The sequence below is a fragment of the Stegodyphus dumicola genome, chromosome 1 (assembly GCF_044657685.1).
Source record: "Stegodyphus dumicola isolate Sdum_Otavi_A_Nest chromosome 1, ASM4465768v1".
Classification (NCBI taxonomy): Eukaryota; Metazoa; Arthropoda; class Arachnida; order Araneae; family Eresidae; genus Stegodyphus; species Stegodyphus dumicola.
The window spans coordinates 143,210,482-143,235,098 of record NC_140768.1 but is presented as its reverse complement, the minus strand read 5'-3'; the positions used below and the strand labels follow the sequence as shown (position 1 = coordinate 143,235,098).

The window sequence follows — 24,617 nt, the reverse complement described above, 5'->3', positions numbered from 1 at the left end:
GATAAAATCACCTATTTTAATACATCAGCATAAGCTTATACATATATTAGCTCAAACACACAACCTACAATACAGGAAGTACATTAGTGAAAAATGTACTTCTGGTGTCATTTGTTAACAGTTATGTCATTTGTTAACAGTTAAGTCAGATAACAGTTATTTGCCTCACAGTAACAGTTAAGGGCATTTCGTTATGTAAGTAAATCCATAGGCGAGATTAAAAATTTTAAAAACTGGCTCATTGCCTAAATAAGCAATAAAATTACCAATTCTATGTAGCAAAATCTAACTTTTTATACGTTTCTGCTATTCCTCTACTTATACTAAAGAAACTACACTTGTAAAAAATACAGTTTCTTTAAAATTTCAATTTTAACAATCAATCCACCAAACAAATAAAATAAAAAGGGCTTAGGAACTAGTTTTTGTCAATCTGATGCAAAGCAGCTGAAGCTTATCCTATGTAAATTAATATCAAAAATTCATTCATGAGTCAAAAAATGAAGAAAACATGCATAAAATAAAATTACAAAACATTTATATAAAAAAACGTATTACATGTATATGCTGCCAAAATGGCAAAAACTGCAATCTGACGAACACATTTTCCGGGTGTAACAATGATATAGTTTAGTGGCAATGTTCCCAATTTATTGCTTTGTTTTGTTCTATTTATTACTTTGTTGTATTTTACACAGTGATATTTACTAAGGATTTAGACATTTTTTAAATCTCCAGTAATAAGTAGGTACAATTAGTTATGATGACAGATTACATATGACATATGATAATAAGTTACATATGACAGATAAGTAGTTAGTAGCAGCTAAAAGCTTATTAACTATGATTAAAAAGTATACCTGTCTAATGGATATTACATTCTTTAAACTATAAAACATTCAAGAGTTTTGTAGGTTCTGCAATTAGCACATGGACACAATTCATCAATCTGAACTGAGAGGCTAAATAGTAAATTAAATTTAAAAGTCAGATACAGAAAAAATTTAGCTAGCAATTTATTTAAAATTTAGCTAGCTAGCTAGCAATTTATTTAACTGCTGTTTTTGTTATTTAAACAATAAATAACAAAAACAGCAGTTATCCATACAGTTAAACTCTAATTGCTGCCAAAGGCAATTTTTCCATTATGTAATTTCATCACTGACAATCTTTTTATCTTCTCAAAAATCTTCACTTTTTTAGCCCAAAGGGCCATTAGACCCAAAAGGCAAAAATGGCATCTGGCGCCGTTTCACTCTCTGCATTGATTCACTTTTCAAATTGTTGCCAACCAAATATTATCACCATGTATTATAGTATTTAAAGAAACTAAATAATCAAGAATCTATATGAATGCATGAATGTTTCTTGCATTATGGAAAAACAACGGTACCTTAGAGCCATCAAATTTTGAATAATGTAATTCTCCAACTGAACATGGGTACTTGGAAGCCTCAATTTTGTATTTGTTTTATTATTTATTTCAAATTCTTCAAAACTTTAATAATTTTTTTAATAATAAACTGAAAGATTTCAAAAACATTTTTATCTCCAGCCTGTGAGACTGCATATCGGAAATTCTAAAACTATGCCGTTTTTAAATACAGGGTGTTTATAAAGTCCCGGACCCATTTTGATGTTTAATAACTCATAAAATAATGAAGATATAAACAAACTTATGGCATTTATTGATGGAATAACTTATATATTTTCCTTTTCAGGTTTGAATATCTTTACTTTTGTAAATATCGTCTGAGCGTGTGGTTAATTTCAGATAATTTCATTTTCCAGCCTAAATATCTGTACTTTTCTAAATATCGTCTGCTTATTAATTGCATTTTTCTCTCTTTTGTTTTTGGCATCTTTCTGGCATTGTTAATCGCCATAATGTGCACATATGGATATCTGAAAACCCCCATGAATATCGTGAGGCACAAAAGAATTCTCCAAAAATTAATGTGTGGTGTGGTTATTCAAGTAGGTAATAAACATTCATATTCAAGTTGGTAATAAATAAAACAAGTGTTTATAATTTTAAAACAGAAATGTTCTCATTGATTTGACTTTTCTAACATGAATTCTGTTTTTTATATGCTTAACCTACCAGCACGCGCGCTTGGCAATTTTACATGAGCACGCGCGCGTCGTATTTTTTACGACATCCGTTATTTTACTGGTTTTGGCACGAAAAACGACAGAAATGAGTGAATATTGATAATAAATTTGTTAAGAAATAAAAATATTAATCTTATTATTGCAAAATACAAATGATATCACATTCAAATATAAGTAAATTATTTTTAAGTTCTTAGGTTAGATAGATGGAAATGCAATTTCATTATAGAACATTTTAAATTTATTATTTAATAATTATATTTTAAAATCGAAGCTAATTTTAATATGCATCAAAGGCAATTATAGACAAATATAAAAGGAAAACACCTTGGTAGGAAAAAAAGTAAGTTTAACATTACTAACTTCTGCAAGAAAATTTACTTCTTACAAAAACACACTTTAAACTAACTTTAATATTTTTATTTATTTCTAAAAAATAGAAATAAAAGAAAATAAGGAATGAAAATCGCTATTGTTCTCCCATTCAAAGGTTTCCTTGTCTTCCTTTTCTTCATCAGATAATTCTTGGAGAATGCGAGCAAAATCAGCTGGTTACACATATTTTTTTGCCATAAAAACTGATATAAAATTTACAGAGACAAATATATTCAGATTAAAATAATGCATGGCAATTAATAACACAAAATTACAAAATATTTGAGAAAAAATATTTTCCGAATTTTCACCCAGGTACACGTGTCCTAACTTTTACAAAAATGCTGCCACGTAGCACAAATGCCCAGTTAAAAAAAAAGTCAAATGAACATGGAAATTTCCTGTTGGCACATTCCATGTGGGGAAATGTAGAAAGGAGGAATAGAAATGACATTCAGATGTCTCAGCTTCGATATGCGAAAAATGTGCATTAAAAACTAAATTTGTCGTAAATTTTGCACATACGAGAGTGCTGGAAGGTTAACCATATGAAATTTTCATGTATCCAGAATTTGGCATTTTGTTAGCTTTTAGGGTCTAAAAAGAATTTCATAATAAAAATATTTATACCACAAAACAAAAGTCACGATAACTGGAAAGTGATGTCTATGCAATATAAATTTCTATATTTTCCAGTATTATATTAAATGCCATATTTCTAAAGACATGCAGCACTTTCATTAGCTGGCAAACTACAGACTACCATTATGATTCCTTACAAAAAAAACACATATACACATATTAATCAAAACAACAACAAAGATGACTAATGAATTTCAAAAGCTAAAATTCAATGCTGCAATGCATGTGCAACCATATCGGGGCTGCCACATAAATATATTTTTGTAAACTTCTGGGTTACCCATTTAAACGATATAATGTATTGCCTGATGATTCTTCTCAGGATTGGGTGGATAATCAGGAAGTATCAAATTATGTAATATGAGCCCTGTTACTAAATTTTATTTATACCCTGAACTAGTTCCAAACATAATTACAACAAAATTTTATATCAACAAAATATTAGTGTAACTCTAAAAGGGTAGCCTTAAAAAATTCTACAGCATATTCTTTTAAAAAAAACAGCCTTCTTTTTATTAAATTCTTCAATAATGTCATGAAACTTAAGACTCATTTTTGAACTGCAGTTTTCCCTGCTGATATTACTGAATTAATCCTTCATGATCAAAAATTAATAGGGGTTAATCAACCAAGGTACATTAAAAGGTCAGGAAATGTTGAATGTATGAAAATTTTGAATTCTTGACTACATAAAAAATGCAATTCACTGTAAAAAAGAAAAAAAAAAAAAAAAACTCAACAAATGGAAGACATTTCCAATCTACAATTTTAGATACTGTTTTATTTGTTGTAACCTGAATATCAAAAGATTACAATTAACATTTGGGGGGGGGGACTATCTTTCGGACATAAAAGCCAACATATTTTTTAGGTCTTAAAATTATTGAAGTTAAAACAACATATCTGATCATGAAATCATGTTAACCCATAAAAGTTGGTGACAATATTTCCAACCACTTTGGCAGAAGTTTAAAAGAACGTATCCTTCCTTAGTCAGATAACCAACAGACACAAATTATGCAGAGATCATGTAAAACAGTTAAATTGCTTGTCATAATCTTTCACAAATATTTATCAGCATCAATGAAAACATACAAACTCAAGTAAAAAATACTTAATACACTCTGATTTGTAATAAACAGTAGAAGAATAACTTTTTACATCTAAACTAAAAAAAAAAAAAAAAGTAAAAAGAAGGGAAAAAAATTTAAATGGGAAGCATCCCTGCATAAATTGGCAACACCGGCCCAAAATCTGCAATCTAGCAAATAAAAGAAAGAACATAAATTTATTAGCCATCTGGAAATATTTTATTCACAAAAACCACAAAATGAAATAGTACTTGTAGATAGTAATTTGCTATTATAAAACCACGCAAGTGGCACTGCAATGAAAATTCGAGTTGGAAAAAGAAAAGCGTATAAAAACAGATGCTGCCTTTATAATGTGCAAATCTCTTTCCTGATAGTTATTCATTTTGGTTTTGATGAACTGTAAACCGTGCACAAAAAATACAGTTCTATATCTCCCGTTCTACTGGACCGATTGTCGAAATTGAAATTTCATTTTCCATGTCTCAAAACTGCAACTTAAAATATATATTAGATTTGTATATAGCATTGTTCTAACATAGGTATTTTGACACAAAATTGGTCTTTTTCTGAAACGACATATCATTTTTTTTTCCATATTTCAATTCTATGACTCAAATTATGCCCAAGTGCCAAGTTTTGTAAAAATCACGAGTAGTTATTAAAAAATTAGCTCTCAAAACTTTAGCGCCTCCATGTTAATTGAATTTTGTATTTATTTAATATCTCTTTTTTTTTTTTCTTTTATGAAACTTATTTGATTCTTCCTTTCACATTTCGAAATTTAGGTTTATTCCAATTAAAATTTGCCCACTTTTATGATTTATTTAAAAAATTTATACTTTTAAATAATTTTTCAAAAAAAAATTTCACCATCATCTTAAAGTAGATGTATGGAAGCACTTCCACAAAGAACCCGGTAAATGTAAACATCATCAACTTTGGCGATAATAGTTCAAACCTGGTAACCCAGCGGTTCAACTTATTCGCTTGTTCGAAGGTTATAACCATTCCTCTTATGTTCATTTTGTTGAATTATCACGTCGTTGTTTGCATTTGCCGATTTAAATTATTCACTTATTTAATTTTTTCGTATTTTCACATTATTTTTATGGATTTTTGACAATAGATACATAGAAATATTTTCATATAATAAAGGAAGTTTTCGGTGGCGCAGAACCATGAGGTTTCCAACCCCTAAAATATTTTGACTTCATGGGCCACCAAAATATGCATTTTAAATAATTAGTTAAATAATGTTTTTATTTTTATTATTAGTTACTGTCATGTAAAATAATGAGAAAACAATATTTATGGCTCAAAACTTTTATTCAGATAATATATTTTTAATGCTTTTCCAATAATAAATAACCTTTGAGAAGATTTCAAGTGTGACACACAATTAGATGATTAAATTTAAATAAAAAATATTATTGATTCTCTAAAATGACAATAGTTTTATGGATCCCCAAAGTCATCAAAATTAGCAAACCATTACTTGTGTAACGAATCCAAGTGCTCTTCAAAAATAATAAAATGTACATTTTTCTAGTTTTATTAACATTCCTACTGACGAGAATTTCAGTACTCTTGAAGATTATTGGTATTGTAGAATATAAAATGAAAAAAACAGGCTGTTGTTTCAACATAAAATGCTTTAAGCTCTTTGCAAGTAAATTGAAAAAAAAATAACAGTGAAAAACTGCTTATGTAAAATGGATGTATTAAAAGTCATGCATTCATTAATTTATTACAGGAGCATGACTCGTATTGAATTAAGACTATCACTGAATTATTGTTTGGAATCAGACCTTTCTTGTTGTCTGAAACCTATTTCACCTATTTTAGAATGATGTAAATATGCTGTTGTGGCTCTCACAGACATAAAGTTTGGCCACCCCTGATCTATTATATGCGTGTACAGTCAAAAGTCGTTAATCCGGACTCGTCGGGACTTCGGTGATTCCGGATTATCGATTTTTCCGGATTATAGATCATCAGTTTAAATCTAGTAAGATGGCATGCAGAAATTACAAAATTAAAAATATGAAACCGTAATTTATGAAATAAAGAACAATTATGATCTAAAGGGTATCAAAATTTACAAAAAGAAAAAGCTTAATATTTTACTTTATTAAACATTTCTTTCAATGTAAGTTGCTTCGTTTCATGTGATAATACTTTCTCTTTAATTCTATTAAACAGACATAATTTCTTGTTTAGTTACAAAGTTCCGCTGTTCAAGTCCTAATTGCTGTGTTGAGAATACCGACTAATTTGTCAATCAAATGTTTTCGTTTTCAATAACCTCTGGGTCACTTTCTTCACTATCGGAAGCGAATTATAATGACGAGGAACTTGATTTAAATCATATCAAAGACGGAGTACATCGAGATGAAATACTTTAGCTTACCTCCGTTACACATTACACGCGCATGCGCACAAACATATTCGCAGCCGTAAAGTTCTTACGCGCACTCGTAAACGCCTGTGCGCATGCGTGAACGCAACGCATGCGCAGAAAGTTTGTAGCTTTGAGGTTCGGATTATAGATTATTCCGGATTATGGGTGTCTGAATTAACGACTTTTGACTGTATTGTATTTATACCTATTGTACTAATTATCAGATACAATTTTGAGAATATCAACAAGCAAAACACTTAAAAATGAAGAAAAAAAAAGATACTCGTAATAAAAATATTAGTATTCTATATTAATTATGGAAAGTACATGTAATGAATAATACCATGACCAAACACTTAAATAAAGAATAGATTACGTATTCCCTACCTTGGTACTTGAGAAAGCAATCCTGCCATATAACACATAGTTAACGTTTGATTACATGATATTGCAAGAATTTTCTTTATATTTGTCCTACAAGTGGTAGTTATTGGTGTCATACTGGTAGTTCAATCTCGGCTCAAATCCTGATAAACGAGCTGGCTGTGCAGGTTATTTTTAGTCATAAAGTAATTAAGTTCGCAATCCATGAAAAGAAGCTTTTTAAAAGCTACGATACTTTCTTTAAAAATTACAGTGCTAATTAGTGCTGTACATCTCAGTTATATGTGAAATAACATCTTAGTGTCACTGCTTGTGACACAACATTTGTTTCACGTAAGTCTTCTTATGCAGTCATAAGCATGAAATAAACAAAACATGGCATGAAAAACATAATCCATACATCCTTAGTGACAGATATTTGACACAGTTTTTATGTTGCATCTGTGAACTACACTGTCAGATTTGATTGAGTGAAACTGTGACTAAATTTCAGAAGATATTATATTTTAATAAAATTATGGTTTGAAAATTTAAAGGTGAAATTAATATTAAAGATAAATTGAACAGAACAAACAAAAAAGAAGTGTTGTCCATAAATATATTATAATAATTAATGATAAAATAGACATTTAAATTATCCATATAATAAATATATGCGATTAGTGTAATTAATATAAATATCTACATTTAAAATGATCTAACTTGGACCATATTTACAATTTTTGTAATGTTATTAAATGTGTACTTTAAATAAAATTTTTAGCAACACACATCAGTTGGGTTGGGTTTGTTTAAATTATGGAAAAGCATGGGAGAGATATCTGCCTAAGAGGAAAGATGCCTTCAAGGAGGTCTTTCTGAAGGGAACTGGTTTAAATCCACGTTACATATTCTGAATTCCATGAACACAATCATGCAACTTGCCCATTAACTTGGCTAACCAAACTACCAGACTTCAATCACTTTACTGTTTGGCTGCTGATGAGTTGCATTATCAGTTGCAAAGCAGTGAACAACAAATAATATGTTCCTTGGTTCCTGTTATCAGTTACAAGCAAGAATGCGAGTCTTAATAAAAATTAATATGCCAAATTTAAAGTGAATATGTTGCTTTTTTTGTGCAATACATGAACATATACATAAAAACTAAAAAATTTAGTCAGAGCAGAATATAATTTATTACTAAAAAATTTTATGTAATCAGATAGTTGCAATTAAGTTTCTACTTAAATGAGAATATCTATTGATTTCATTTATATGATAATAATGGATTTTCAATCATAGTATTATAGAAGTACTTTAAAATTATGCAATGAAGATACTAATCTCAAAACTGGCTTTTTGATTTTATACTTTCACAATTTCTTTAGAAACTGCACTGTTAAAAACAGGAATATTTTGGAATTTTATAATACTGAAAGATATTCAAAGACAGATCTGAATTTTACTATTTTTTTTCCATTAAATAGATAACTTTGCCAAGAAAAAAGGGTCATTATTACATGATTGTTTTACTTCCGTTAGGCTTCATATTTTGTTTTCCGTGCTAACTTTAATTCAATACAAATTTATTTTCATATATCGCATTTAACTGGTTAATATTGAATTTTCACTTCCATATGGCCCCCCAGCGGCCGAGCGGTAAAGTCGCTGAACACTGGTAGTTCGGTCCGAGGTTCGAATCCCGCGAACGGGCTGGCTGCATGGGCGTTTTCGTGGTTTTCCCCATGTGTAACGTGTATATGAGCCAGTTTCCCTTAGAAAGTCCTCCACGAAAGGCATCCCTCCCCTTAGGCAGATAGCCCTAGTGTGCTTTGCCATAATTAAATACACCAACACCAACTTCCATATGCTTAATATATTTTCTCAGCTAACTTGAATTTATGTTACTTATTCTTTAATTATTTTGATTATATGCACTAAATACCACGTTTACACGGATTACTTCCATGTGTTTTAATATCTCATAACCGTACGCCGATCAACTGTTGGTGAACTTGGCAAGTAAAACTGCAACGCCGCCAATGGGTTCTTTTGCGGATGAAAACCCAGATGTATTTTTCAGCACACCTGAAAAAAATTACGACTTTTTTATTCAAAATTCCTCAGACATACATGAATTTACATATTGGCGAGTTCTGAAATCTGGATATCTGTTACAAGCGATAATGATGCCAAATGTGGTTTACACTGTTAAAATTATTTGAAAGTATGAATAACTTTATTTCTGCTTATGTACAGTTAGAAAGGGAAAGGAAAATAGGTTGCGATAAATTAAGAAGTTTGCCAAGTGACATTCGTGCGGCAAATTGAAAAAAAAAATGCGCCAAGATAAATTTTTTGATTTCTCCATAAATTTCTCACCAAAAAGTACAAAATTTAATATCTAGGTATAATTTGAGTTTTAGAATCAAAATATGGAAAATAATTGGTATTTTTCAGAAAAAATCTATTTTTGTATCAAAATACCTATGTTAAAATAATGCTACATATAAATCAAATATATATTCCAAGTTGTGCTTTCCAGACACGGAAAATACAAGTTAAATTTCTACAACTGTTCCCGTACAATGGAAGATATAGAACTGTCCCCTTTTTTGTGTGTGTGTATGCAAGGTGTACTTAGGAATAAATCATTGGACAGTTGTGAATTATTCTAATTCTTATTTTTCAATTCCTACATTTGTCCTTGTTTTCGTATTTATTTTGGATTGGGTTTTGTTCCGCAAAGGATCCATTGGTGCTTTCCCAGAGGATCCGTTGGCGTCAGTGCGTATTTATTCGCTAAGCTCGTGAATGGCTAATTGGCCATATTTTAGCGGTGTATAGTTAAGTTGCAAGATAAAGATCATATGGAAGGCATGATTTCAGCGGTGTACAATCACGTTATAAGATATTTAGCATATAGAAGTAAAATAAATAAGTTAATAATGACATTTAGCGGCGTATAGTTAACACGGGAGGACGTGTGCTGTATTATGTAACACGAGAATGCGCGTCGCAATTAAATGACATACAAATGAAACATATTATTACAATTCAGTAAAATAATGCATTCTGTATTAATTACAACATTTATTATATAAAATAGCTTTAAAATAATATTAATTTTAAAATTAATAACAAATAAATCAAAAGTACTCCATAGGTTTTCTTCAGATGACTAGGAATCATTGTTTTCTACGAGAAATTTGTGTTTTTAATTTTGAATGCAATTATAATCCATATTATGCAGAATTATTACATGGACAATGAGTCATATAATTAATTTTCGAATCAATTACACTCAAGAAGAATTAGATATTTTGTAGTTTATACGTGAAGTTTCTGTTTCACAGTGTTCTTGACATATATTTTTTTTTACACTTCATACAGTTTTTGATTTTTTGTATTTTTCCCTTCAGCACATGTAACATCTCCAGTAACATAATTTTCTTTTCTTTGTTTGCAAATCTTCAAGAGAATCTCCGTTGTATTTCTTCTGTTTCTGTCATGATTTCAAATGAGGATCTAAAAGTGCAAAGGCCAAATCAGAAGTGCCTCTTATCCTGAACTTCTCTGGTGGAGTTTTAGTAGATAAAAGCAAGATCATTGAATTTATGCTGGCAATATTTCATAGAGACAAAAATATGCCCATAGGCCATTGGTTTGATATTCTGGCCACAGAATAAGTGCCACCCATTTCGTCAACTATATCAAGTGCTTCTTTTGTCAAGTTATAAAGCATAATTACTTCAGATTTCTTCAAATCTCCCGTGCTTTCATCAATATGGTCATCATTGTGCATAGTTGACAAAAGGTTAACACAATTGTTCTTCTCAGCCATATAAGAAAGTAGCATTATATCCTTTTGAAACCCCAAAAGAGTTGAATGCTGTTTTCTATTCTTATTCGACACAAATTCAGGTGGGATAATCTTCCTATCCTTGCATATTGTTCCAACGATAGAAATTTCATTTTTCTGTAAAAAATATACCAATTCATAACTGGTATACCAACTGTCTGTGATAACGTTTCCTCCAGAATTCTATAACGGAGCTAGGATGCGCTTTGCTTTTTCACAAGAACTGTTGACTTTCTTGTGTGGCCCATCTGGCTGCTGACCAGAGTAAATTTCCATGTTGAAAGTATAGAAGATTCTAAAATCAAACACAGTAAATAGCTTTATATCATATCTTGCAGGTTTCTTACGCATATACTGCCAAAAGGAGCATCATCCTCGAAAAGGTTTTAGCTTTTCATCCAAAGTCATGTATTCCCCTACATGGTATAATTTCTGACAATTCTTGACAAAATTTTCAAACAAATCTCTTATCGAAGCTAATTTATCACTCTTTCTTCTGCCACCCCGTGTTCCGACATCAACGAATCGTAAGGCATGAAGAATGAAAAGAAAACGCTTATAGTTCATTTGTTTTACGAAAAATATATGTTCCATCAGTCGCCCATAATTCTCTAACATTTACATGGAAAGATTTAAGCAATCCAACTATGTCCTAAAAAAGCAACAAACTCTTCTTTCTCCATAGGTTTTGAGTCTCTTTTTAAAATTTCCCAAAATATTTTTTACATAAATATTAGAGCATCTCGCAATCATTTCAATCATTGTGTCATCAAATATTAACTTCCATGCATCGATAGTTGAAGCCACATCTTTAGATATATGTGTATTGCCTGGCAATTTTTTTATGATATTTTGGGAAGCCATGCGTCTTTGAATTCGAAAGGGTTCTTTCTTCCATTTTGTTGTTTTATCTTTTCGTACAAAATAGTCACTTTGATCACAAGGAATTTCTTCTGAAGAGTCGCACTCTTTCTGATTCAGACTGATGATAACTAAATAGATCTTCATTATCTGAATCTTGTAAGAAAGTCCATCTCTGAAAAGATGTTTGGAAACTTATATGAAATGATGTTCTGCAAATTTACCTTAAAATGGACATAATTCAATGCTCTACACATTAATGCAATTTAGAATAACTAAACTGAGAATGGAAAAAGCAATATTCTCATTTCCATTTATGAAATAATCAATGCTGTTGACAAATTAATATGTACCCTAGGATAATTCCAGTTCCAGAATGTCATTGAAATTATTTCTCCTTATAACAGATGTGGAAGAAACCAGCAGTTCCAGTATTTTAGACTTTGCATCAGGCCTGATGAAATTAAACATGACAACATAATTTTCTTCTGAAAGATGCAGCCATACGTATGAAAAAGGCAGATGAAACACTTCTCAAAATGTTGTATCTGAAATGAGTCGTAAATGCTTTGCGTGAAAATTTCATGAATTGTTGCCAGATGTTGACAAACCTATTTGTATTCTAAGAAAGATCTTTTTTAATCTCTGTTATAGTGAGAGTCTTGGGAGAGACTGCAGCTGATATATTAGTTTTCACGAAGTGGGTAACATGGTCAAGTGAGATTGTTATTATGCCAAGCAGTAATAACTTTAGGGGACATGACAGTGTGATGGCCCAAAATACTAAATACTGAAGGTTCAAACTACCAGTAGTCAGCAACTGTATTGCTCAGCTGCATGTGAACTTGAACAAAAGTATGAATATCTTATTAGTGAAACCCATGATATAAGAAAATTGGGAAAATTTATAAAGTTTTCAAGATTAAAACATGTCGATTGTACTATGAATCCCATGGTTCTGACATGTTTTAAATATACTCCTGCCACATAGATAGAAGCTGAATGATCATTGTCCTGCTTATAACAGATATAACATGTCAGTGTAGAATCTGAAGGAAAGATTAGGTTACTCGAATGTGGCAAAAAATACCGGCTATCGACCTGAAGAAGGAAACCTTTTTTGAACAACTTTCTAAGGGAAACTGGCTTGTATTTGCATTACATATGAGAAAAACTAGAAAAATCAACCATACAGCCTGCCCTTTAACTATGATATAAAACCAGATGAAATTGCCAGTATTTGATGGTCTTAACCAGTTGTAGGAAAAATTTGAAGGAAATGCTTGCAATATCATGTAATCAGAAATTAACTATGTGTTACATAGCAGGATTACTTTTTCAAGTGTCGAGGTTGGGAATATTTTTTTTCTTTTTCTTTATATAAGTTGGCCATGGTATTTATTACATGTATTCTCCGTCATTCATACAGAATACTAATATTTTTCGTAAAAAAGTGTCTTTTTCATTAAGTGCTTTGCTTGTCGATATTCTCAAAATTGTTTAATAATTAGTTAATTAATTAATGGATTCATTACTAAATAATACATTTCAAACATTCATTTTTTACAAGCAATTTTTCAAAGTTGTTGTTTGAATTTTTTTTTAATTTACTTGCTGATAGCTTAAAATATTTTATTTTGAAACAACTTGTCTTTTTCATAATAAATTTGACAATGCCAAGAATCTTCAATAATATTCAAATCCTTTAAAGTAGCATTGTAAATAAAACTAGAAGAAACATTATACATCTTGTTATCTTTCAAGATTCATTCAAACTCTGATTAATTACTCAAAGCAGTGGTTTACTAACTTTGATGACCCTGGGAATACATAAAAGTATTTTGCCATCTCAGAGAACCAATAATAATTTTTATTTCATTCTAATCATCTATTGTATACCTAACATCCTCTGAAATATAATTGTTAAAATGCATAAAAAATATATCAAGTTTTTAAGCACGAAAACTGATTTAATTCTTATTATTTTAGGTAAAAATACCAGTAATAAAAATAAAAACTTAATTATTTAAAATGTATATTATTGCGGCCCACGTTAATCATAATATTTAAAAAGCCCTATGATTCTGCGTGTTTAAAGTCTTTTAAAAATTACGTAAGAACACAGCCATACTATTCTAAACAGCCGTGTTATCAATTATCGTTCACACCCGCCGATTTTCACCGCCTCATCCGGTAGTGCAGAACCGCTAGCCAACGGCAAAACAGAGCCCCGAACAGACGAGAAATATTCTTTGTCTAAAGACAAGCGCTTGTACAACCAGGTTGCTACCTCCGACAAGCCAATTCGCCGGGTTACCAGCTTTGAACTTTTATCGCCATTTTTGGCAATGTTTACATTTAATGGATCCTTTTCGGAAGTGCTTCCTTTGGATTTAATAGAATTATCATTCTTTTCATGAAGCTGTATATAAATTAAACTTGTGGCACAACAGCCCTAATGGACCACGACCTGCAGTTCCCCGATATGCCCTGCGCAAGCGGTCAGCTTGTCGCAAGACCCCTGGTATTTAGTCCCCAAGCGAACTTGGTAATCATTTTATCGACCCATTTAAGTGATGAAAGGCTGAGTCTTTCATCCCTTCTAACTATGTGCAGCTACGCAACATGCTAGTCACTGTGCCACAGCAGAAGAAAGGAAAAAGCATTTCCAGGCATTCCAAAATCATAATGAATATATATGTATCATATATATGACCAAAATAATTTAAAAGTACCAAAAATAACTTTACAATTTAGGAATTTCTTTAAAAAATTTCATGCAGAAACTAAATTATTTTAAAATATAATGGCCACACGAATGGAAGAACCAGTATTTCATTAGTCATTTTAATATAAAATTAGGAAAAAATGTCAAGATAGAAACACAAGAAAATCAATTACCTTTCATTCTTAAAATAATAATAATAAATTTAAAAAAAGAGATACTATATTCAGTAATAGTATTTAATATGATCGACATTCACTTTATAAAACAAAAGAAAATGCAGAGAATGTGGTACTCTTGTTATCAGGATTGGATTCAGAAATGTTATGTGTATGTATACACACATACATACGCATGCATGCAAACATGAATACATTTCTGAATCTGGTCCTGATAACAGAAGAGTATCAAGAATGTTTATGTAAAGAATGTTTTATGTAAATTTCAATAAAACAACAACTAAAAATGATTAGTTAGATGATTATTTTTCGTTTTGAAAGAAATTTCTCTTCCTTAACCAAATACAGAAGTAAATATACTAATATACAGCAATGCATAGTTCATTTTTATATTCATTTCTACAAATATCTAATTATGTGTTACGTCAAAGAATAATTGTACTTTGCATTATAATTTTCTAAAAAGTTTTCACTCATAAATTTGCATAAAAGTTTCTATCAACATAATTAATCTATTCCATTATATGAGATTTTTCATGCCTATCTAAAGCATTTTTGTTTTTAAATGATTTTGGACACATATCACAAGCGTACGGTTTTTCATTAGAATGTACTGTATAGTGTTGCTCAAGCCCAACTTTCATCTTGAAGCGTTTGCCGCACTCTTCACAAGCATATGGACGTTGCGATGTATGTGTTGAATAATGTTTATGTAGATTTGTCTTCAAAGTGAATGCTTTGAAACAGACTCCACAAACATGAGGTCGTTCATCTATATGTATAAGTCGATGTTTTTCTAAATACCCTTTGGAGGTGAAGGATTTACTACAAAGATCACAAACATACATCGGTTTGTTGTCGGTATGTATCAAAAAATGTTTCTGGAGATTAGTTTTTAACGTAAACGCTTTGGAGCATATGTTGCAAACATGAGGCTTTTGTCCAGTATGTATTAAATCATGTTTCTTGAGGTAGGCCTTTGAAGTAAAATCTTTGCCACAACGTTTGCACTCATATCGTTTCGCTTTTTCAGGATCATGTGTGAGATAATGTTTCTGTAAATTCGATTTGTGACTAAATCCTTTATCGCAAACATCGCATGAAAATGGTTTTTCGCCTTCGTGCAGCAAGTGATGTTTCAAAAGGTAAGCTTTGCTAGTGAAGCCTTTGTTGCATAGATTACACACGAATGGTTTTGTCACATTTTCTGCATCCGCATCGGATACGATCGTTTCTGTTGGTTCATCATTTTGATATCCGTGTGTTAGCAAATGTTCTGTAAGATCTGAATTTTTCGTAAAGGCCTTCCTACACAGATGGCACAAATGAGGAATAACAGTAAGACTAGTAACGCCATTTTCAGTCTTTAGTACATTAGATACCAGCATAATTCACACCTGAAAGTTCTAAGTGTTATTATTTATCAATAATTAGGTATGCTTGACGAATAACAGACATTTAACTACAAAACAAACGTTTTAACAACATTAATCCCAATGGCGACGGGCAGACAGACAGACAGACAAGGTAGACAGATGTCTTGTTTGCACTCGCTAAGTCTTTCTGCCCATAGGACGAAAAATCGAGTTGAAGTGCGAAAAACAGTTATATAGACAGAGGTGTAAAAATTAACTTTAAAATAATCTTTTTTTTTTCTTTTTTAACCTTCAACAACATCAGTAGTGAATATCCATCTCAAAAAGATATATAGTTTTTAAAAACAATACAGGAGGTACTAGAGTATGTATCGCAATTAGTAATTGATAATCGCATATTTTAATAATTTTTAAATATCATAATAAATTTAAATATTGTCTAATACTTCACTGACCATTTTACTTTTAAAAACTTGTGAAATCTTTTTTTCTAAATTGATTCGTTATCATTTTGCATTTTTAATATCTTAACCGTAACTTCTGAATTGTTGTCTATTGTCGGCTGTGTCAACCCTGGAGAGGGCGCTGCGATCACCGAGGCAAGCGGCTGGACGTTCGCAGCGCTCCGTAAAAAAGTGAAAAAAATTACTTTTCCCTTGGGGATTATCAATTAAATTGCTTTGAAATACTTATTTTTCTACAATACCTACACGTTTTCAAAAGTTTTTCAGTTGCGATGTTGATGAGAATGAAACAGCGGACAATGTGAGGAAGTACAACGAAAGGCTGGAATTTTAAGATAAGTACCCTTCTTTCATCTAAACTCAATCAAATTTCTATAAATATGTGCCTTTAAATCAATAAATTTTAACTTTTAATCAGTTTTTAGCATTAAAAAATACTTGAAATTGCTTATTGTCTGTGGCTTCCTTTGTTAAACAATTCCGAACAGACGCCAACGTTATCAGTTCACGTCTGTCGTCACTTACAAAGCCCCCTTATCTTGCTTTGAGGAATCTCGTGAGAGGGAAAATAGGGGACTTACGGCATCGCGCTATTTCCTATCGGATCGTCTGGATTCTTTTTTTTTTTTAGATCGCTTAAATATTTTTTGCCTTTAAATAATATTATACCTCACCGATTTTTTCTCATACTGTTCCTTGCTATCTGTTAAATGTCCATATGTAACGGATGGATTATTCGTCACTGCCTTAAATAAATTCTTAGAACTATGAGCTTATATAAACAACAGTGTCCCTCATTGTGTAATTAAGTAATTAATTGTGTAATTAATTAATTAAGTAGTAATAAATTATGATGGCAAAATAATAAATCTTGTAATAAATTATGATATATAAATTAATAAATACTATGTTTAATTTGTGTTTTTAATACATATACTCAGTAATTTACATACACACACACACATATATATATATATATATATATATTTATATCTTGTTTTTTTTTTTTTTGTGTGTGTGTGTGTACGGTTGTGGTCTTGTATTGTATATGGTTCTATCTTGTTTGTCTGCTGCTGTTTTTTGCAAAAATGTATGAAAATGTTGGGAACGAAAATAGCACAAGTTACTTTAGTTAAATTAATATATACTTTGTATGATGACTTTTGTTGATATCTCAGGATGCAATACATATTACTTTGCATTTACTCAGCATATATATTACTTTGTATTTCATGCTAAATACCTTGATACGAAGCAATTTAACACCGTCAATATTATTTTCTCCCCCAGTAGCACATCTATTCATCATTACCAAACACACTCACCACACACACACACACACACACTTGTGAGACACTATTTATTGTAAATGAAGACAAATTTTCCTCCTTTTAACTACACTCTTGGACACAATCGTATTTTAGGATATTTTCTACTTCTTTTCCTTTTCTTTCTATAGGCCCTTTTTTTTTCCTCTCTATTATTTTTGGGCCATTTATTTTAAATTTTATTTTGTCCCATCTTTTCTTCCTGACCTTTTGAACTCGTGCAAGATGTACGAAGTTCCCTTTTTACTCTCCTCAAATACGAAATTGTCCCATTTCTATATACCTTTCCTTCGCACCTATGCTTGATTTTTCGCCCATCGGTGCAGAAAGACTTAGCGGGTGCAAAACAAGACATCTGTCTACTTTGTCTGTCTGTCTGTGTCAACCCTAGGGAGGGCGCTGTGATCACGTACGATGGAGGCAGGATCTTGGAAAAGCTCCTGAATTTTCAAAGGTGTTTTCCGGAAAATCTTCATTTATTTCAGAAAATTTTCGCGAATATCCTCTGCATTGTCTCGTTCTCAAGGCCGGGAGTTCTCCTGTACCTGGGGGGGGGGGTCTTGTCTTCCTTGCAATCTTTTGCAGCACTAAGACGGAGCGTTCAGATAAGCAGAACTTCTTTTCTCTAAGCTAAATCAAATATCTGTCACTAAAGTACCTTTAAATTCATTTATTTATTATGATCATTATTATTCTTATGCTCATTTTATTATGTTCTGGCATTAAATACTTAGTAATTGCTTTAAATCATGGGGTTCTTTTTTGGTTACCATCTCGTAGGGACGCTATCCTTATCAGTAGTGTTAGCCCTACCCATTGGGGCCCCTTTGAGGAATGTCTCGAGAGGGAAAAACACGATCTCGGGCCTTAATGAATGTGCAGAGTTGTAGTTTTTGCTCCTTTAATCTATATTTCCTATCTATTTAAATTAAAAGCATATATTAATACAGTGTGCCTCAAATTGATAAAATAGTACACATATAATAAATTATGACCATTAACTTAATAAATTAATAAAATGCCTATTTTTTTAAAAAATTAATTAATAATAATAATAAAAAAAAACTCCGTAATTTATTTACTTATTTATTTTTGCTGATATGTTCTCGCCTTGTTTTGGATTTATGATTTTATCTGATGGTGTTTTCTGAGTATATAAATATGTTGGAAACCGCAATAGATGATGTTACTTAGTTTAATGTATAACTTTGCATGATATTATATGTATCTTGATCTTATGTGTCTTCTGTTACTGTGTCTCAAGGTAGAGGCTAATATTGGTTTCCATGTTAAAAAATAAAAGTTTAAATTTAAAAATTTTTAAATTTTAGTTTCCCTGTTATAGCAAAACTTAGCTTCTAAACTTGATTTATACTGTTATGTGACTGGACCCCCAATATTTATTATTTTATTATTAATTTTCCCCATCTTTACATCTATTCAGCTTTACAAAACACACTCATTACACACACCTGGAAGACTGTATTTAATGTAAATGATAACAACTTTGACTACACTCATGAACACAATCGTGGTTTTTTTTTTTTTAAACAAAATTCTCTTACTTCATTTCCTTTTCTTTCTATAGGCCCTTTTTTTTTAATTATAAATAATTTTTTTTTCCTCTCCATTACTTTTGGGCCATTTATTTTTTACTTTATTTTGTCCCATCTTTTCTTCCTGGCCTTTCGAACTCGTATAAAATATACGAAGTTCCTTTTTACTCTCCTATGAAATAGGAAATTGCCCCCCTTTCTATATACCTTTCCTTCGCACCTATGCTTGATTTTTCGCCCATAGGTGCAGAAAGACTTAGCGGGTGCAACAAAAGACATCTGTCTACTTTGTCTGTCTGTCTGTCTGTGTCTACCGTACGACGTCGGACGTTTAGCTGAAACATGGTAAAAATGCTAAACGTACGTCTAGTTGCGCAGAGACACTTTCGTGATTTCTGCGCATTACGACCAGTCGTAAAGAGATGTTTGTTTACATTTGTGTTGATTATCGGAAGGGTGAATTGCTTTTCCGTGTAGTGCTAGAATGTCAAGAAAAAGTTATTTTTTATTTCGTTTGATGACTAATTACTATTATTCTTCGATAGATATCTAAAACATTATATAAAATAAAGAACTTTGAATATATCTGAATATTATTCTTGTTTTAAATTGCTAATCTTTGATCATTTTATACTGATGCGGAGTTTACACAAATAATCAAAATTTCTTGAAATTCTTATCAACAGATTTAAATAAATCTTGCATGCAAGCAGTAAAATCACATTCTTATGAAACGAAATTGAAAAATCGTCTTAAAACCTTGTGTAATTTTTCTGTCATGCGTAGCTAAATATTTCTATAAAATTGCATAAAGAAGCATTTATATACATAAAGAGTGTATTTAGGAGATTAATTCAGAAATGTATGTGCATATGCTTGTATGTACGGATGTAGGTGTTCATGTAGCATATGTATATGTGTGTACATACGTTTGTGTGTGTGTGCACAGATATACATGCATACATACATTTTTGAGTCTGGTCTCGAAAAATGTCTTCCTGAAAAAGAATGTAAACAAACCACCCAGCTCCTTAAAGAAAAAAAAAAAGTTTAGAAATTTTTTATCATAATTTTGGTTTCTACAGCAAACTTTTGTGTGTGGGTTTGTTTTAAACTCTTAGAAGAACTCAAATTTTAATATAAAGACGTGAAAATTTTTTACCTTTTGATAGTGTACCTGATGATTTATTAAAAACACAATCGACTCTCTTATATATAATATTGAAAAGAAGGAGGGGGATATGTACAAAATTATAATAAATATAATTCTAAGGTATTTTTTATAAATTTATGTGACTGATTACACACTCTGAATATAGAAAAAATAATCGCTTCCAAATGACTTATGCAGTATTTATTTTATTATCATATCCTGCCCTCATAAGCTCAAAAATAAAACTTTATACAGGAAAGTCATTTTACCTCCAAATATATTTTATGGTATTGAAGTATGATACAGATGATTATTTTTGTTAGAAAAATTATAATGTTATGAATATTTTCCTGAAAATAATTATACATTATATTCAAGCATATTTATATATTAATATATATATATTATATTCAACTAATAGATGACATATTTATATATTCTATTTAAGAAATAAATGGCAGCACTATGTCTTGTCATTAACTTTATCAAAAGAACTTATAGGTTCAAAGCACCTAATTTCTAGTATAAGAACTGTACTTCAAATGTCCTTTTCTTTTGCCCGTTTTTTTTTTTTTTTTTTTTTTTTTTTTTTTTTTTTTTTCCTGTCTGTAAGAGTTTTGCTTTATACTATTTACAGATGTTTTATACTATTACTTTATACTATTTACAGATCTAAAAATGCTTGACCTTTTTTATCCAAATATCTAAATATGGAAGTCTGAAATAATGCAATATATTTGTATGTATATAGAGTAAAATATTACTAAATTCTACATAAGTACATTATTATTCTAAGATAATGTATTTAAAAATATTCAGTTTAATGCAAATACATGAATCAATTTATACGTATAAATTTTAAGTGTATGACTTCTGTTGGATGTTTTAAGTAAACAATCAAAAAAATTAACCTTTTTATCAACTTATCTTGCTCATATATACATTATTACTTTTCTTTTCCTACCAGAATAAACTTAATCTAATATAATAATCTAAAAATAAATAATACACAACATCTATTAAGGCAAACCATTTTTAGTACAGTAACAAATAATACAAGCAATATAATTTAATACTTTCTGTCGTCAGAGAATGAAGTGAGTTTTGTGAAGCTATTTAATGAAAATATCTGAAAACAATTTTTGATGGTTCTAAAATACAAGTTCTAAAAGAATTAAAATATGTACATGAGATAAATGCCACTCTTTTTTTTAACCCCTTTGAATAAATTTTAACCAATTTGATACTTTTTTTATTTCTTTTCAAAACCTTGAAATACATGAGAAACTGATTTCAGGACCAACACATTTCAAGAAATATTGCTAACTGCAATGAATCAGCACACATGTATGACTTCATCAGAACCATCAGAATGTCTTGTATTACCTTTATTTACTTATTTAAAGTTACTAATGGATTTATATGTAGAAGAGCTGAGATTTCTAATACAGATACCACACTGGCATTTTTAATGATCTTTTCACTAATGATTTAAAATCTATATATATATTTTTATTATTATTCAAATGAAAAGTTTTCGTTTATTTGTTTCCAAAATAACAGCTACTTCCTTAGTTCAATTATTATTTTTTTAAACTGGTTTGTCTGGTTTTTTTTTTTTTTTTTTTTTTTTTTTTTTTTATTTTTTGTGAATACATTAGTTCTGTAATTTGTTGTTTTCAGTTTTTAATTTCTCTTTTGAAAAGTTTTCTGCAGTTTAACTTAATAGCCTTGAAACTTATGATCAGCATTCAAAATCTAACTTCTATTTTAAATTTCAATGTTTACCTGGATTCATAACATGTGTATTATTTTTAAATTATTCAAACAACTTAAGAGCTCTGTGTCTTACATCTTCATAATGGTAGAAAATTTCATTGTACAGCCTATGTACATTTTAGTTTTGTCATGTCATGCCATTTGCGAAATATTCCTTCTCTCTGCTTAATCCATATATAGAGATATTCAGTAAGTTTAAGCATAATAAATTTGTAGAAGATAAATCTCTAAAATTCCATTTTCAGTTTCCTATGCAGACTTAAATGCATTTAGTACAGCAATCAATTACGCATTGAATTAGAATATAAAATTATTTTTTATCACAGCCTTCAGATCATTCCTGAACATCATTCAAATCATCATCAGACTGCAGTATGAAATATACAAATACTTCTTCTGTTTTTGAAACAAAAAAGAAATCATTTGATGACAAGGTCTAGTGAACATTGTGCATAGGGTATAAGCTGAAATTATCATTCCTGGAACAGCAATCTGGCAAATTTTAGTCTTGTGTGCTGCAGCGTTTTTATGCATAGTGAAATTTTACTGCTGAGTTTGCTACACAGTTTTATAGTTAATAGGAATTGTATTGGATTATTACGTCAAAATAATGTGAGAACTATCTGTCTAAGGGAAGATATGCCTTTTTAAAGGAACAATATAAGGAAAACTGGCTCTGATTCACTTTATACATGAGGAAAACAGCAAAATCTCCTGGAGCCAGCCTATTCGTCAAGATAAAACTCTGAGCGAATTACTAGCATTCAGCAGATTTACCTCTCGGCCGCTGGTGGGCCTAGTACAAGTTGAGTCAACAGGTTAGCGTAATAAACACCTTTTATCATGATATTATGTGACCTATAATCTATAAGCAATGCTCTTCATAAAAAATGTTAATTCTGTTTGCTTTCTGGATTCTGAACTTAGCTCTTGTTTATCTATTCCCTTGTTTTGAGATCTGCTCATCAAAACAGAGCAGCAGGTCAATTAAAGAAGGATATTCATGCAGTGCAATCATGTTCAGTACGATCTCAAGTCATAGTCACGTCTTTAACCCTTAGCCTGTCGAGTGATTTTCTGCGAATCCCTTTAAAACTGTCGCTAGTTTTGGACCGAACTTCCCGTAAAATGTCGCGAAAATAACCCTAAACCTCTGAACATTGTCAAGCAGTTCTTTTGTTATTTCCCATCCCTCCCAGAATTTTACTTCAATGATTCCGCTGAGATTGATTACTAAATATTGTTCGGTGAGCTCTCAAGAGAATTGCAAAAGGCTAGACTCTCCGTGATGACTGTCTTAATGCCTCAGGGGGTACAGCTGCGAAACTTAAAAGTTTCCTTACATTAAACAATCTTATCTCTACATTTCTTCTCTACATATAATAAAAGAAAGAGTCTGTCTGTGTGTGTGCCTTTCGTTCGCGCTGCGCGTAAACTAATAGACCCACGGCTACGAAATTTGGTACATAGGTACATCTACACAAGAGCCAGTGCACTTCGAAGCGACTTTTTCGAAATTCGAATTCGAATTTTTTTTATTTCATGTTTTGTGACGAAATCGTGTCATTTTGAAACATAATGGGCTATAGGAAAGCGAGATTTTACTCTACACACTCCATTTTCACATCGTTATGAAACGTAGGCACTTAGCTATTTTACGAACTTAAAATAAATTTCGTGTTTTAATAAATCGATTAAATACGAATTTATTGAACAAAGGGAGCTTAACACTTTTTCAATGGGATTTTTTCTAAAAAAGTTTATTTTTAAAAATGTACAGTTTATTTTTCTTTGATTTTTGGACACGTTAAACTTTTATCCTTGCGAATGCTTTTACAAAAAGAATTTTGAAAAAATGATAATATTTTGTATTTTTAAAAGATTTTTTAAATGAAGCTTCCGAGTACACTTCTCACATCTCGCATCTTTAAAAATGTGATTTTGGCAACAATTTTCCTGTCTTATTGTTGTTGATAGATTTTTAATGAAATCGCATCATTTTGAATAGTTACATTCTTTTAGAAATATGGGTTTGGCAACAATTTTTCATCGTATTTCTTATGTCACAATGTGAAAGAGATCGGCATATTTCATTGTCATTTTTATATAATTTTTTTTTTTTTTTTTTTTTGATAAAGTTGTTCTGTGGAGTAAAATTCTGCTCGGAATTTTATGTTTTTTGAGTTGATTTCATGTTATTTTTTGTTTATTTCACTGTTTATAAGATATTGAAAAGTTTTGCATGATTTTTGTTCTACGGAAAGTTGGTTAATTTTTTAATTAGGATAATTCATATTTGTATTAAGAGATATAGCTTATTTAATTATAAATTTTTCCCTTG

General features: G+C 30.6%; 1 protein-coding gene across 1 annotated transcript; it reads right to left on the bottom strand.

Moving 5' to 3' along the window:
- Nucleotides 1-14,666: 14,666 nt before the first annotated feature.
- On the bottom strand, nucleotides 14,667-16,148 carry LOC118179621 (uncharacterized). The gene has a single exon (XM_035348786.2). The coding sequence runs from the start codon at nucleotides 16,006-16,008 to the stop codon at nucleotides 15,133-15,135; it is 876 nt and encodes a 291-aa protein (XP_035204677.1). The 5' UTR covers nucleotides 16,009-16,148; the 3' UTR covers nucleotides 14,667-15,132.
- Between the last annotated feature and the right edge of the window lie 8,469 nt (nucleotides 16,149-24,617).

Coding starts and splice junctions, on each gene's coding strand:
- LOC118179621 (XM_035348786.2), bottom strand. CDS start 16,008: ATGCTGGTATCTAATGTACTAAAGACTGAAAATGGCGTTACTAGTCTT.